General features: G+C 50.7%; 4 protein-coding genes across 4 annotated transcripts; 3 read left to right on the plus strand and 1 right to left on the minus strand.

The window, feature by feature from the left end:
- The first annotated feature begins 13 nt into the window (after positions 1-13).
- Positions 14-3,041, plus strand: BDW43DRAFT_295690 (putative HLH transcription factor (Hpa3)). The gene is made up of 4 exons (XM_032044090.1): positions 14-907; positions 964-1,707; positions 1,776-2,015; positions 2,083-3,041. The coding sequence occupies exons 1-4, from the start codon at positions 694-696 to the stop codon at positions 2,406-2,408; spliced, it is 1,524 nt and encodes a 507-aa protein (XP_031893647.1). The 5' UTR covers positions 14-693; the 3' UTR covers positions 2,409-3,041.
- Positions 3,042-4,170: 1,129 nt separating this feature from the next.
- On the plus strand, positions 4,171-9,520 carry BDW43DRAFT_317439 (uncharacterized protein; the record flags this gene model as incomplete). The annotated part of the gene is made up of 2 exons (XM_032048539.1): positions 4,171-7,573; positions 8,496-9,520. The coding sequence occupies 2 exons, from the start codon at positions 4,171-4,173 to the stop codon at positions 9,518-9,520; spliced, it is 4,428 nt and encodes a 1,475-aa protein (XP_031893648.1).
- A 446-nt stretch (positions 9,521-9,966) lies between these two features.
- On the plus strand, positions 9,967-10,593 carry BDW43DRAFT_295699 (cytidine deaminase family protein). The gene has a single exon (XM_032044091.1). It carries the CDS (start codon positions 10,110-10,112, stop codon positions 10,518-10,520), a length of 411 nt encoding a protein of 136 aa, XP_031893649.1. The 5' UTR covers positions 9,967-10,109; the 3' UTR covers positions 10,521-10,593.
- Positions 10,594-10,957: 364 nt separating this feature from the next.
- On the minus strand, positions 10,958-11,668 carry BDW43DRAFT_317441 (uncharacterized protein; the record flags this gene model as incomplete). Its single annotated transcript, XM_032048540.1, has 1 exon — positions 10,958-11,668. A coding segment is annotated over one exon (711 nt), but the record flags the coding sequence as incomplete, so codon positions are not given.
- Between the last annotated feature and the right edge of the window lie 15 nt (positions 11,669-11,683).

Genomic DNA, 11,683 nt, shown 5'->3' on the forward strand with positions numbered 1-11,683 from the left:
TTTTTTTTTTTTTTTTTTTTGGGCAAAACCCCCCCGACCCAAACTTTCCACCCGGTGTTTCGATAATACACTCGGTTTCGGTCATTCCTTATTTCCACTCCCCCCGACGTCCTTCGTCCTCTACTGCCCGCCTGCGGACTTGCTTTTCACCAACCTACTTCTTGAACCTCCCTCTTCTTATATCCTCCGGATCTCGAATATCAAATCTACATTTTACCAGGCGGAAATATTCTCTGTGTGGTGGATATTGTGTTTTGTGGGTCGACGTCTGACTGGTCCTGGCCGACGGATATTCTTCGTGTCGCATTGCCGAGTCACGCAAAGACACCAGCGGAGAGTGTCTTTTTGGGGGGTCCTTAAACCGGATTTCCGATTGTAGTGAATATCTGTGGGGTGGTCAGAAATAGTGAAGCAGCCTTGAGTACGCTCAACGGACCTTTCTGCGACAGCAAATCTCTTCCTGCGGGAACCTGGAAGAAGTACCAGTTATACGGCACTTGGGATCATTTTTGTGACAACGGAGAATCTATCATTTGAAGATTGGTCTGACAATTCGACTCGTCCAACTGCCTGTTTGTGGAACATGAGATAAGTGCGCGCGGAGTGGTTTATTGTACAATCAGTACCGGGACGCTCGTTCGAACACTTTTACTTTCTCTTTCTCGCATTGGCACAACCTGTGAATAATCGACCATGGAAGCCACACTTACACATCGGCCGTGGGAGCCTGCCACAACCGGAGCCCAAACCCCTACAGTCCCTTCTTCGCAGACCCTTCCATCGATATCGACTCTGACAGCGAGTATGACCAGCACCGCTGCTCCTCCAGCGGAGAAGTCGCCCGGCAATGCGTCATTGAACACGATTGAGCGCGATTCAGGGAACTGGTCGATGCCTCAGAGTACAAGTAAAGCTTTCGCAGTATTTCGGTTGGTTTATAAGCGCTGACATGGCGTCTTTTAGGATCTTCAACCTACTCTACGGCGACAAACGGGACCGGCAACTACCCCTCTCTCTCATTCCTTACATCCTCTCAACCCTCCCCTAATCGAGTGTCCACGGTATCCGATCGATCTCCTTACCCTACCGACCACTCCAATACCAATACACCCTCTTCCTCGGGCGCGCAGCCGTCCCCTAACTTTGGCTCGGCCCAACCCAATCCAGCGCTTCCTTCCATCAATCAGAACTATGACGCACCGTCGCAGCGAGGCAGCATTGCAGAACCTCCGGAATCACGACGGAGCAGTATCGATAGTCGGATGAACCAGGGAATAAGCTCTCTTGCCATCAATCCGGCGTCCCCTTACCACAGCACCAACGCCTCACAGACATCGATCGTCTCAGGATTACAACGGGAGCGCGGGATATCTATGGATGTGAATATGGCCAATACTTACCGGGGTCCCCGCTATTCTGGGGGACAGCCTCTTTCCCCTCTGGGCCCACGGGCCAGCGAACATCGTGGGTTTGCGGCTGGCCGCACTGCACCCGCAATCTCGTCAAACCCTCGCTCAGAGATTTATAATGCGGAGGCACCCACAGCCGGTCTTGCATACGCATTCCCAGATCCGGACGTTGCACGGTCGAATTCGATCTCTTCTACGGCCGAAAAGTCGAACGTACAGTTTTCTAGAAAAGGAAGCACCGCAGAGTCTTTTTCAAGCAGCATCTACTCGGATACTCGTTTGCCTCGTGGTCAGCACGGTATGTCAATTGGTGATCCCCGGCCACGTTTACGGGTCTGTAGAGATTCCATACTGACCGTTGCCTAGAACTCCCTCAAAATGTCCACCATCATTCGCTGCAACACAAGCAGGTTCGTGGGCTTATTGGAGAGGCCGACTTGCACAGCGGTAGCACCCCATACAGCAGAACACCCGAGTTGAGGGTGACGCATAAACTGGCGGAGCGGAAACGCCGCAGTGAGATGAAGGACTGCTTCGAGGCTCTGCGGATGCGTCTTCCGCAAAGCCAGAACAATAAGTCGAGTAAATGGGAGACTCTTACCCGAGGTAATGATGCATTTGCGCCGGCTATATACTACTTTATTGTGCCATACTGACGCTTTTTTTTTGGTAGCAATTGAATACATTGGACAATTGGAGAAGATGCTCAGTACTGCTCGCCGAGAAAATGATATCCTCCGGAACGAGGTGGACGAAATGCGGGCTCAGCTTAATCAGCAGCAGCAGCAACAAACTAATGGGCAATCTCGACCGCAGTCAATGTTTGAGCATCATCCGATGGCCACGCCGCAGGTCAATGGGCAATCACATGGCTCCATGTTTACTGGGTATGCTCCGGGTGCTGGCATGTCACAGGAGCAGCCACGGACTTTGCCTCCTTTGATGAATGGGTCTGTCGCGCCAATGCAAGGCGTGCAGTACACCGACGAACGACGATAGTTCAGCAAGGGAAATTTTCTCTACGCGATTTATGACATTGTCTTGCTACGAGTATGTCGGTCTTGAGTCTGCTCCATCCAGACTCTCGTGCCCCTAAACGCGGAAACGTCTTTTCTTTTCTTCTTTGGCTCACTTGTAGATCTGACTCGGGCGGTTTTCTTTCTTCTTTTTTATCCTCTTTTTTGTCGAGCGCGAACATTCTCCGTCTCCCCATCACCATGCCTTTTCCTAATTTCTTTCAGTGGCAGGCACTACTGTGTCTTATCGAACCCGGCCTATAAGTGGGCGACTTTTTCATCACCATTTTCTTTGATAAACTTGCATCATGGTTCATCTATTTCTTTCTTTTTTCTCTCTCCTTTCGCATTGGACACAAAAGGATGTCTGGGATCGGGAACTGGATATGGGAAGTGTATGTTCATTATGTTGTCTTCACCGGTGACACTGTGGGTGCGGTTATAGTGCGTGTGTACCAAAAGGAAAAAGCGCAATCAAGCTTGGAATAGGAGTGTGTGTGTGTATGGTAACTCATTTGATATCCCCATGGTCTAAGTGATTATTATGTTGATGAAGCGTCCTGACACGATTATTGGGATCGATGTTGAATTAATATTTATAAATCAAACATTGACCAAAACCTACTCTTTCCTTTTCTCCATCGCGATATGACTTACAGATAGATAGATACATGAATAGGTGAGTAGGGTTGGGGCCAGAAATGTCAGGCCTATTTTTGTCATGGAAGGTCCGACGACGCTGATTGGCGCCCGAGAGCTTCACAACCACTTCTTCAAGTGTCTTGAATAGGCGCCCGTACCCACGACTCCATCATGGCGGCTACAGACACTCCCTGCGCTCCCCCCTGAGCCAATGTTTGATCAAAGCTGCCCTCCTATGCAGGGGTCATCATATCTTCTCATCCAATGAAGGCAGCTCAGATCTCTGCCGCTGCAGCAGCTCCCGCATGGGACCATGGAACCCGGAAATTTAGGATTCTGCAGAACGGCAGAGTTGAAGCAGTGCCCAATAGAATGGATGGATACCCTGAGCGCTGATGCATGAGCTTCTGGACGTAATAACAATGGACCTGAGTAAAGAAGGTACTTCTTCTGTGAATGTCTTCCCACTTCACTTGCTCTCACCCGAGTACTTCTTCGCAAGCTTGTGTTATGATTATACCTCTCTCCTCCTCCCCCCCCCCCCCTAAGCCCGTCAATTCTATTTTGCTTCACGAATCCTGGCTACAATTTTAACGCCGATACTCTTCCTGCCTATCTTGTCAAGTTCTATAGTGATGATTATATCGTCTGAGCCAGTGTTGTCACTCTGAGGTACCATCGTTGTCTTTGTTCCCATTCGCGGACATTCCGATTCTGTCTTTTTCAATGCTTTATTGGAGGTGACACTACATTGTTAATGTGTTCCTCTGTCTATTGTTTTAAATTCCAGGCTTGAACACACTCCTAGAACTGATCCCACGTCCTTATGCCTATGCTTGATCTCCCTCCTCTGTCTTAGGTATGCCCCACGGCCCTGCCAACACTTCGAGTCTAACAGATATATTCCATAAGTCGGTCTTCATTATCAAAACGCAGGGAAGATGGGCTGGAGGCGGCAGAAACCGCAAGCTGAGCTGCGGATACCCACAGTCCCTACTTTCCCTTTGTCGTCCCCGATAACAGAGGAAGTTCCTACCCCAATATCCTCTTCACCAGACGAGCGAGATATAGGAAGGAATCACTTCGACTACCTAACAGCGAAAATGTCTAGCCAAAACCCTTTTGCTCGCAAGGTTGAATACGAACAGCGGCAGGAAGACAAGGAGCCGGTGCGTGAGGCTAATAGTTTCTACTTTGTGCAAAAGGCTGCAGAGAGTGCAGATGATCCGCTGCCAGCGGACAAGAAGACACTTGAGAAACCGGTGGGATTAAATCTGGTTACCGACTTTTCGCTAAAGGCTCCGACACCCCAGATTAAACTAGACACGGGGTTCGTAGATCTGAATGATCTTAAGGTCCTGTCGAAAGAAAGGGCGGAAGAAAGGTCTGCGCGGAAGGTTAAGAGGATCTTGAAGAAGGGAACAAGTCGAGAATCTCCACAACTCGCCGATGAATCTTTCGGCTCGGTTAGAAGGCGATCGCCCTTGTTCGATTGGAAGACTGGGGGCTCACCAAAGAGGAGAGGCAAGGATGAGTTATCTCCTTCTGACAGACCGATCATGATTGGTTTCAGTATGCCACGCGATGAACGGAGGAAAAGATATTCCAAAGAGCTTGACGTTGCAGATAGTCAGCGGACGCCACTCACACCCTCAATAGTTGTCACTCCAGCAAAGGAGGATGATTTCTGGGCAGGCTTTAGTCAAGTTTGCAATCCTCCTCGAGCCACATCCAGCATTTACTCCCAACCCACGCCACGTCTGGAGAAGAGCGAGTTAGATATCCCGCCAGTACCTGCCATTCCATCAGAGCATGTGGGGTCTAAAAGTGAATTCATGGACCAAGAAACGCTCAAGAGGCAGTCTCTGGCATCGAGGAAATGCCGTTCGTACTCCACAGGTACGGGCTTCGAGGAAGATGTCCGACTGCGGGCGGGACTGCGTTCAAGGTCATACTCCAGTGAAAGCGTTAAAAGAGCTTTCGATCGCTTGAGCGGTTTTGACAGGATGAGTCGATTGAGTGTTAATACGGAAATGAATAGACATCTGTCTCAAGGATGGTGGACATACCTTCTTTCGCCCTTGTTAGATCGTACAAACACAATCACTAGTCGAAAGACACTAATCGATGCCCCTCGGCCCCCTGTACCCAGCATTTCTACTCAACTGACAGGATCAAGCGACGAGTGGTGGGAGAAGGAGGTGTCCTACTTTTCCCCCGATACCCCTGAAAACACGGTAGCCAATCGAGGTATAGCCGATTGGCATCCTTCACAAAATAACCCTTTCGCTGATGATAAGGCAGTCGACTTCCAAGTCGAATATCAGGACGGCCAGAACAGATCATCGTTTGTGTTCCCCGGTCGGGCAGTTCAGGGCGCTGCTGCCGAGTATTATCAAGCATGTGCACATGAACTGTTCAGCGGGAGACCTTACTTCGAATGCATCAACCATGTCTGTTCACTAACCCCTAGAGACAAAATACCGACCATCAATACGGATACCACAAGAGACAGTGATTCAGGTGCAAAGGGTCTACTCATTGACGTAGATGATGCGCCGAAGGGTGTCAATGAAGGATCACGACATTCAAAATCTACAGATATTCCGGCTGCGACTTGTTCTTGGACTCCACAAACTGTTGTTGATAAACGGCCAGATACTCCTGCGGAGAGTCCAAAGGAAGACAATAGCTCCCAAAAAGACAGGATAGAACCCCCCAAGGGAGAGTCTTCCAAGCCGGGTCCCAAGGAGGCTATTATGGAAGAGGAGGAGCCTGGGCATTCAACAGGCAACCAACCTGAGAAGCAGAGCCGCAAGCCTTTTGTTCAGCCGGCACAGCCAACAAGTACTGTCCCGCCGCCAGTCAATAATATATACCTCCAGTCCGCCCCTGGGCTATCTTCTGCCCCCGTCTCTATCACGGAACGAGTTGTTCCTCAATACGTAGTGATTCCTACGAGCCAAGGAGCGCAAAAGCATGAGATCCAACCACAAGCACAACCGCAATCCCCTGGCCCTATATCCCCTGGCTTGCAACGGATGACGGAAAAGACGGGCTCTATCCCTCTATCTGATATGCACTCTAGCCCGGCGCCTGCATATGTGTCTCGTCGCAATACCCCAGCCACATTACCGCCCCGCATGGATCCTCTCCCGATTACACGGGAAGCGACGACGCATCCAGCTACAGAAAGGGATAGAATAGAGTCTCAACGAAGGAGACTCGAGAAGGAGGATGCGATTGGTAAAAAGGCTGGTGGGCTATGGCGCGGTAGAGGTTGTTTCAGTAACAAGGGATGTTTCGGGAGACCTGGCCGTGAAGGTCGATTGAGACGTCGATGGTATGCGGCTATTGCTTCATTCTTCATTATCATCGTCGTGGTCGCTCTTGTCCTCTCTATAATGCTCACCAGAAAGGGGGACGAGACTCCGGTCCAGTCGCAATGGCTAAACCTCACTGGTTATCCACCTATGCCGACAGGCATTGCAACGATTGCTGGGCCCGAGCCACAAGTGCAAAACTCAGGCTGTATCACGCCTTCTACTCTCTGGAGTTGCGCCTTGCCTAATGAACAGCAGTCGGCAAACAAGCCCTATGCTGCTAATCAGCCTAACTTTCGAGTCGAGATCCGATTTCGTAACGGGACGTATTCGTATAACGCAACTGTTGCGTCGAAGTTTAGCAAAGCAAAAGCTACTAAAAGATCTGACAATCTGTTCAGACCGTCGCCGTCCCCACCAGACATGAAAGACCAAACATTCTTGGGGAACACTACGGATAAGAATCAAGTTCCCTACGCGGGCGAAGAGACACCCTTCTACATGACAATACTCTCACCCCTCCAGATGTCCACCCCCAAATTGACACGGAGATCAGACGATCCCTTTCCCAATATTGAATCGCTCATTCCCTCGCCAGATCTGGACTCCGATGGCACTGCTGCAGCCGCGACGCTCTATCCTCTTCCCGAGTCACAACCTGTGCTACTCTACGACCGCGGGCGGGACAGCGAGCACTATGGCTTCTATACCTACTTCGACCGGCCTATTTTCCTTGAATCAACTGCTCCGCTCAATGGTGCTAAGAAGGATGATTCTGCAAGTGATGCCAACGGTGGTCCGAGCAAGGCACACGCCCGAGTCAGGTGTACCTGGGCTCAAACACGCTTCCTTGTCCAGATATGGACCCGCCCGGGAAAGACTCTCCTCAGTAATAGCTCATCTGCCGCAACGCCAACGCCAACACACACGGGAATTTCTAATCCAATCAGCTCAAGCTCTGCTACTGACTTCGTCCGTCCCGGCTCCTTCCCGTACCCTGTAACCATCACCATCGACCGACATGGAGGGGTGGCAGAGAAGAAGATGGTGTACTGCTATGGCATGGAATCAGATCAGCATATCAACTCGACTGAAAAGAAGTTACAGATTGAAGACCGCGGGTTCGGTGGCAAGTTGGTCAGCCCGGCACCTGGAATCTTTAATATATCCGATTCTGCGTTGAGTGAGTCAGTTTCCGGTGGTATTGACGGTGGTAGTGGGGGTTGTTCTTGTCAGTGGACGAACTGGGTTTCGAAGTCATAGGCTGGGTATATGTGGCCTGTCTAGTTATAGGTGCTGTTGCTCCGTTTTATTCCATGTTTCGCACCAAACACTCCTCTGCATAAACCTACTGTAATCTGCATCAGATACTGTTTTCAACCCTATATAGACTAATCAAAAATTGACTGCATACATGTGAACTCCCAGAAGGCCTATAGCCCCCAAAATGTCAGGAATTGCAAGCTTGTCAAATCAACCAGGTCATAAGAGTAGACTTACAAGATCATATGGCCACTGTACAGGTACCGGGGCCAACGTCATCCAACGGACTCCGTTTTAATGAGGTGTGACGGCTTAGTAGATGCTAGTAGTGCATGCGGAAGTAGAGAAAGGACATATCGAGTTTCATGCATGCGACATGGTCACTTTCATTCCAACCGACGAACGTGATCCGCATCCCTTACTTCGGGTAGAAGACAGGTGAACTATGACGCTTCAGACTTGCGTAATATTTCCTTCATGGTAATTTGAGGGTCAATTTTTTTTTTTTTATTTTCTATAAAGCATGAGCCCGTCTACTGTTCGAGACTGTGGTGACAAACCATGTCAAAAGTTCACTCACAATCATGACTGGCAGTCTTACAGACCACCAACGGTGGTATCAACGCATTCGAAGGTTCAACTTCTCCATGTTGGTGTTCATTCCTCTGTGGGCCTTTATTCAGTCACTTTGGGTACCTTTGGTCTTGAAGACTCTCATCTTGTCTCTACTTTACTACTTACTTTCCCTGGGTTCTATTACTGCCGGTAAAATCACCTTCCGCTCTCCAACATGCAGTCTTTCTTTTCTTCTCTGCCCTAAAGGGCCTAACAAAACACCACAGGATACCACCGCCTCTGGGCCCACCGATCCTACTCCGCCTCAACGCCCCTAAAATGGCTCCTTGCAGCCTTCGGCGCCGGCAGCCTCCAAGGCTCAATCCGCTTCTGGGTCCGCGAACACCGCCTCCACCACCGCTACACAGACACCGACCTAGATCCCTACACCGTAAAGAAGGGCTTCTTCCACGCGCACATCCTATGGGTCCTCCTCCGCCAGCCGCCCAACGAAAGGAAAACACGAGCCCGGGTCAGCCTCGCAGACATCGACCACGACCCTGTCGTCGTCTGGCAACACAAGTACTACTTCCTCGCCGGCTTCGGCATGGGCTGGCTACTCCCTTGCCTGGTTGCCGGAGTAGGGTGGAACGACTGGGCAGGCGGGTTCCTCTACGCGGGCGTCCTGCGAGCCTTCTTCGTCAATCAGGCGACGTTCTGCGTTAATTCCCTCGCGCATTACCTGGGCCATCAGCCGTATGATGATCGGCACACGCCGCGGGACCATCTGCTCACTGCGCTGATTACACTCGGGGAGGGGTTTCATAACTTCCATCATGAGTTTCCGTCGGATTATCGGAATGGGATCGAGTGGCATCAGGTTGATGTGACGAAGTGGTTTATTTGGGTGTGTGGGCTTGTGGGGTTGGCGGGCGATTTGAAGAGATTTCGGTATAATGAGATTGCTAAGGCGAGGGTTCAGCAGAGGTTCAAGCGGCTTGATGAGGAGAAGCGGCGTCTGGAATGGGGGACGCCGTTGGAGGAGCTTCCTGTTATGGACTGGACTGAGTACCGGGAGAGAGTGGGTAAGGGGGAGGTGCTTGTCGTTATTGAGGGTGTCGTGCATGACGTGCAGGGTTTCATAGAGGAACATCCGTGGGGCGAGTCTGCTATTAGGGGTATGCTGGGGAAAGATGCTACGCCGCCATTCAATGGGGGTGTCTATGACCATTCTCGCCCTGCGAGGAATCTTTTGGCTACTATGCGGGTTGCGGTACTTCGCGGCGGTGGGGAGGTGGAGTGCTGGAAGTAGTTGAGAGGTGATGGTTATGATTTATGAAGGGCTTGTGACGTTTGTCTATTGTTATTTCTAGATTTTTCTTCCTCATCCCTTTTTTGTGTGCTGATGAATATATATGTCAGACCGGTTAACACTATATATATAGCAGCAGTCACTTCGACATGGGCTTAAGCGTATGTACATATATTAATATGTACAAGACTACCTCTCACCAAAAATCCATTTACTTTCAAGGACGAACACATTCAAAAAAAAAAAAAAAAAAAAAGAAAAAGAAAAGTAGTAATCTTTTACCCTATCAATATACTTCTTCTCCAATGATATTCTCAATAAAGTCACCCTTTCAACCTAGGCAAAGTCGTATTACCCGACAGCCCTATACCCAATTAAGGTGTCGGGGAAGAGCGAAGCATATCCTACACCTGATCATACCTCCAACTATAAGTATCGATAAAACTCCCCATATCCCCAAAGCAGACAATCGTCGATTGTATTCTCTAATCATTCCATATTTTGGGGGAAAAAAAAAGTAAAAGAAAAAAGGGAAGAAAAAAGGGAAGAAAAAATCCTATCCCCAAAACCAACCACCTGCCCAGAAACAATGTCTACTACCACAACCCTAACCCCCGAAGAAACCACCCTCCTAGCAGCAGCCACCAAAACAATAACCAGCATCAAAACCTCCGACATGCACAGCGTCTCCAGCTCCGTCCTAACCTCCACCGGCCAGATCTTCTCCGCCGTAAACGTCTACCACTTCACCGGCGGGCCGTGCGCCGAACTCGTCGTCTTGGGGACTGCTGCCGCCGCTGGAGTCGAGAATCTCACGCATATTGTGGCTGTGGGGGACAACGATCGGGGTATATTAAGTCCGTGTGGGCGGTGTCGGCAGGTTTTGTTTGACTTGTGGCCTGGGATTAAGGTGATTGTTAAGGATAAGGAGGGGAGGCCGAGGGTTGTTGGGATTGGGGAGTTGTTGCCTTTTTTTTATTCTTGGGGTAGGGAGGAGTAGGATTTGGTCTTCTTTTTTTTTTTTGGCCTATGTGGTGGTGGTCGTGGTATGTACATATATATATATATATATATATAGGGGGGTTTGAGGGGTCGAGCGAAGGCTCTCTTATGATGGATTATTAGATGCGATTTCGTTTTGCAGTATTAAGTCCATTGATTATGAGATTGAATAACTAGTTTGAACGCCTAGCCCTAAACGCCCCCTGCTCTGACAGTAAAAGTAGAAGATATTACATGTCTAGTATAAAAAATAATATAAAATAGAGCCACCCCATCGGCATTTCTCACGCATTGTCATCCTTCGTGTGTCATGGTTTCACTTCCATTTCGAAGCGAGCATCTTTCAAATTAATTAGCATCAAGATAAATAAAGAGGCACACTGTTGAGTGCGACGGAGGTGGCGATGAGGCTTCTGCTTTTGAAAATTTTGCTGTTTACGCCATGAGCATCAGCCCAATGACGAGACCCCCGACAGCCGTGAGGCCGGGGACAATGAGCTTGGAGCCGGGGCTGGTAGGAGCGAAGCCAGTCGAGGTCGGCTTAGCGGGAGATTCGCCGCCGCCGACGAAGTTCCCACCACTGATTTGGCTAGAAGTGTGGGTCTTAGGGATGGTTGAGTTGATGAACTTGGGGAAGCCTGAGCTTGGAGAGGGCTTGGGAGTCACAGCAGGGGCGGTAGAGTTAGCACCCGGGCCGACTGGGTGGACTGCGGGGGCACTGGTCTGGGCGGCAGGGGCGCTAGGCTGCGCCGCTGGAGCGGTAGTCTTGATGAGAGGGCCGCTAGGCTGAGCGGGAGCACCAGGAGCAGCAGACTCGGCAGGAGCGGCAGGCTGGGCAGGAGCACCCGGGGCGGCGGATTCAGCAGGGGCTCCAGGAGCGGCAGGAGCAGCGGGCTGGGCAGGAGCACCTGGGGCAGCAGACTCAGCAGGGGCGGCAGGAGCAGCAGGAGCAGCAGACTCGGCAGGAGCACCAGGAGCGGCGGGCTGGGCAGGAGCACCTGGGGCAGCAGACTCGGCAGGAGCGGCAGGAGCAGCAGACTCGGCAGGAGCACCAGGAGCGGCGGGCTGGGCAGGAGCACCAGGAGCAGCAGACTCAGCGGGAGCACCAGGAGCAGCAGACTCGGCAGGAGCACCAGGAGCGGCGGGCTGGGCAGGAGCACC

The sequence above is a fragment of the Aspergillus alliaceus genome (genome assembly GCF_009176365.1).
Source record: "Aspergillus alliaceus strain CBS 536.65 unplaced genomic scaffold BDW43scaffold_144, whole genome shotgun sequence".
Lineage (NCBI taxonomy): Eukaryota > Fungi > Ascomycota > Eurotiomycetes > Eurotiales > Aspergillaceae > Aspergillus > Aspergillus alliaceus.

Excerpts from the sequence above, each read along its gene's own strand:
- BDW43DRAFT_295690 (XM_032044090.1), top strand. The coding sequence starts at position 694 with ATGGAAGCCACACTTACACATCGGCCGTGGGAGCCTGCCACAACCGGA. Across the intron at positions 908-963 it reads GTCGATGCCTCAGAGTACAA|GATCTTCAACCTACTCTACG; the intron begins GTAAAGCTTTCG and ends GGCGTCTTTTAG. Across the intron at positions 1,708-1,775 it reads TTTGCCTCGTGGTCAGCACG|AACTCCCTCAAAATGTCCAC; the intron begins GTATGTCAATTG and ends ACCGTTGCCTAG.
- BDW43DRAFT_295699 (XM_032044091.1), top strand. The coding sequence starts at position 10,110 with ATGTCTACTACCACAACCCTAACCCCCGAAGAAACCACCCTCCTAGCA.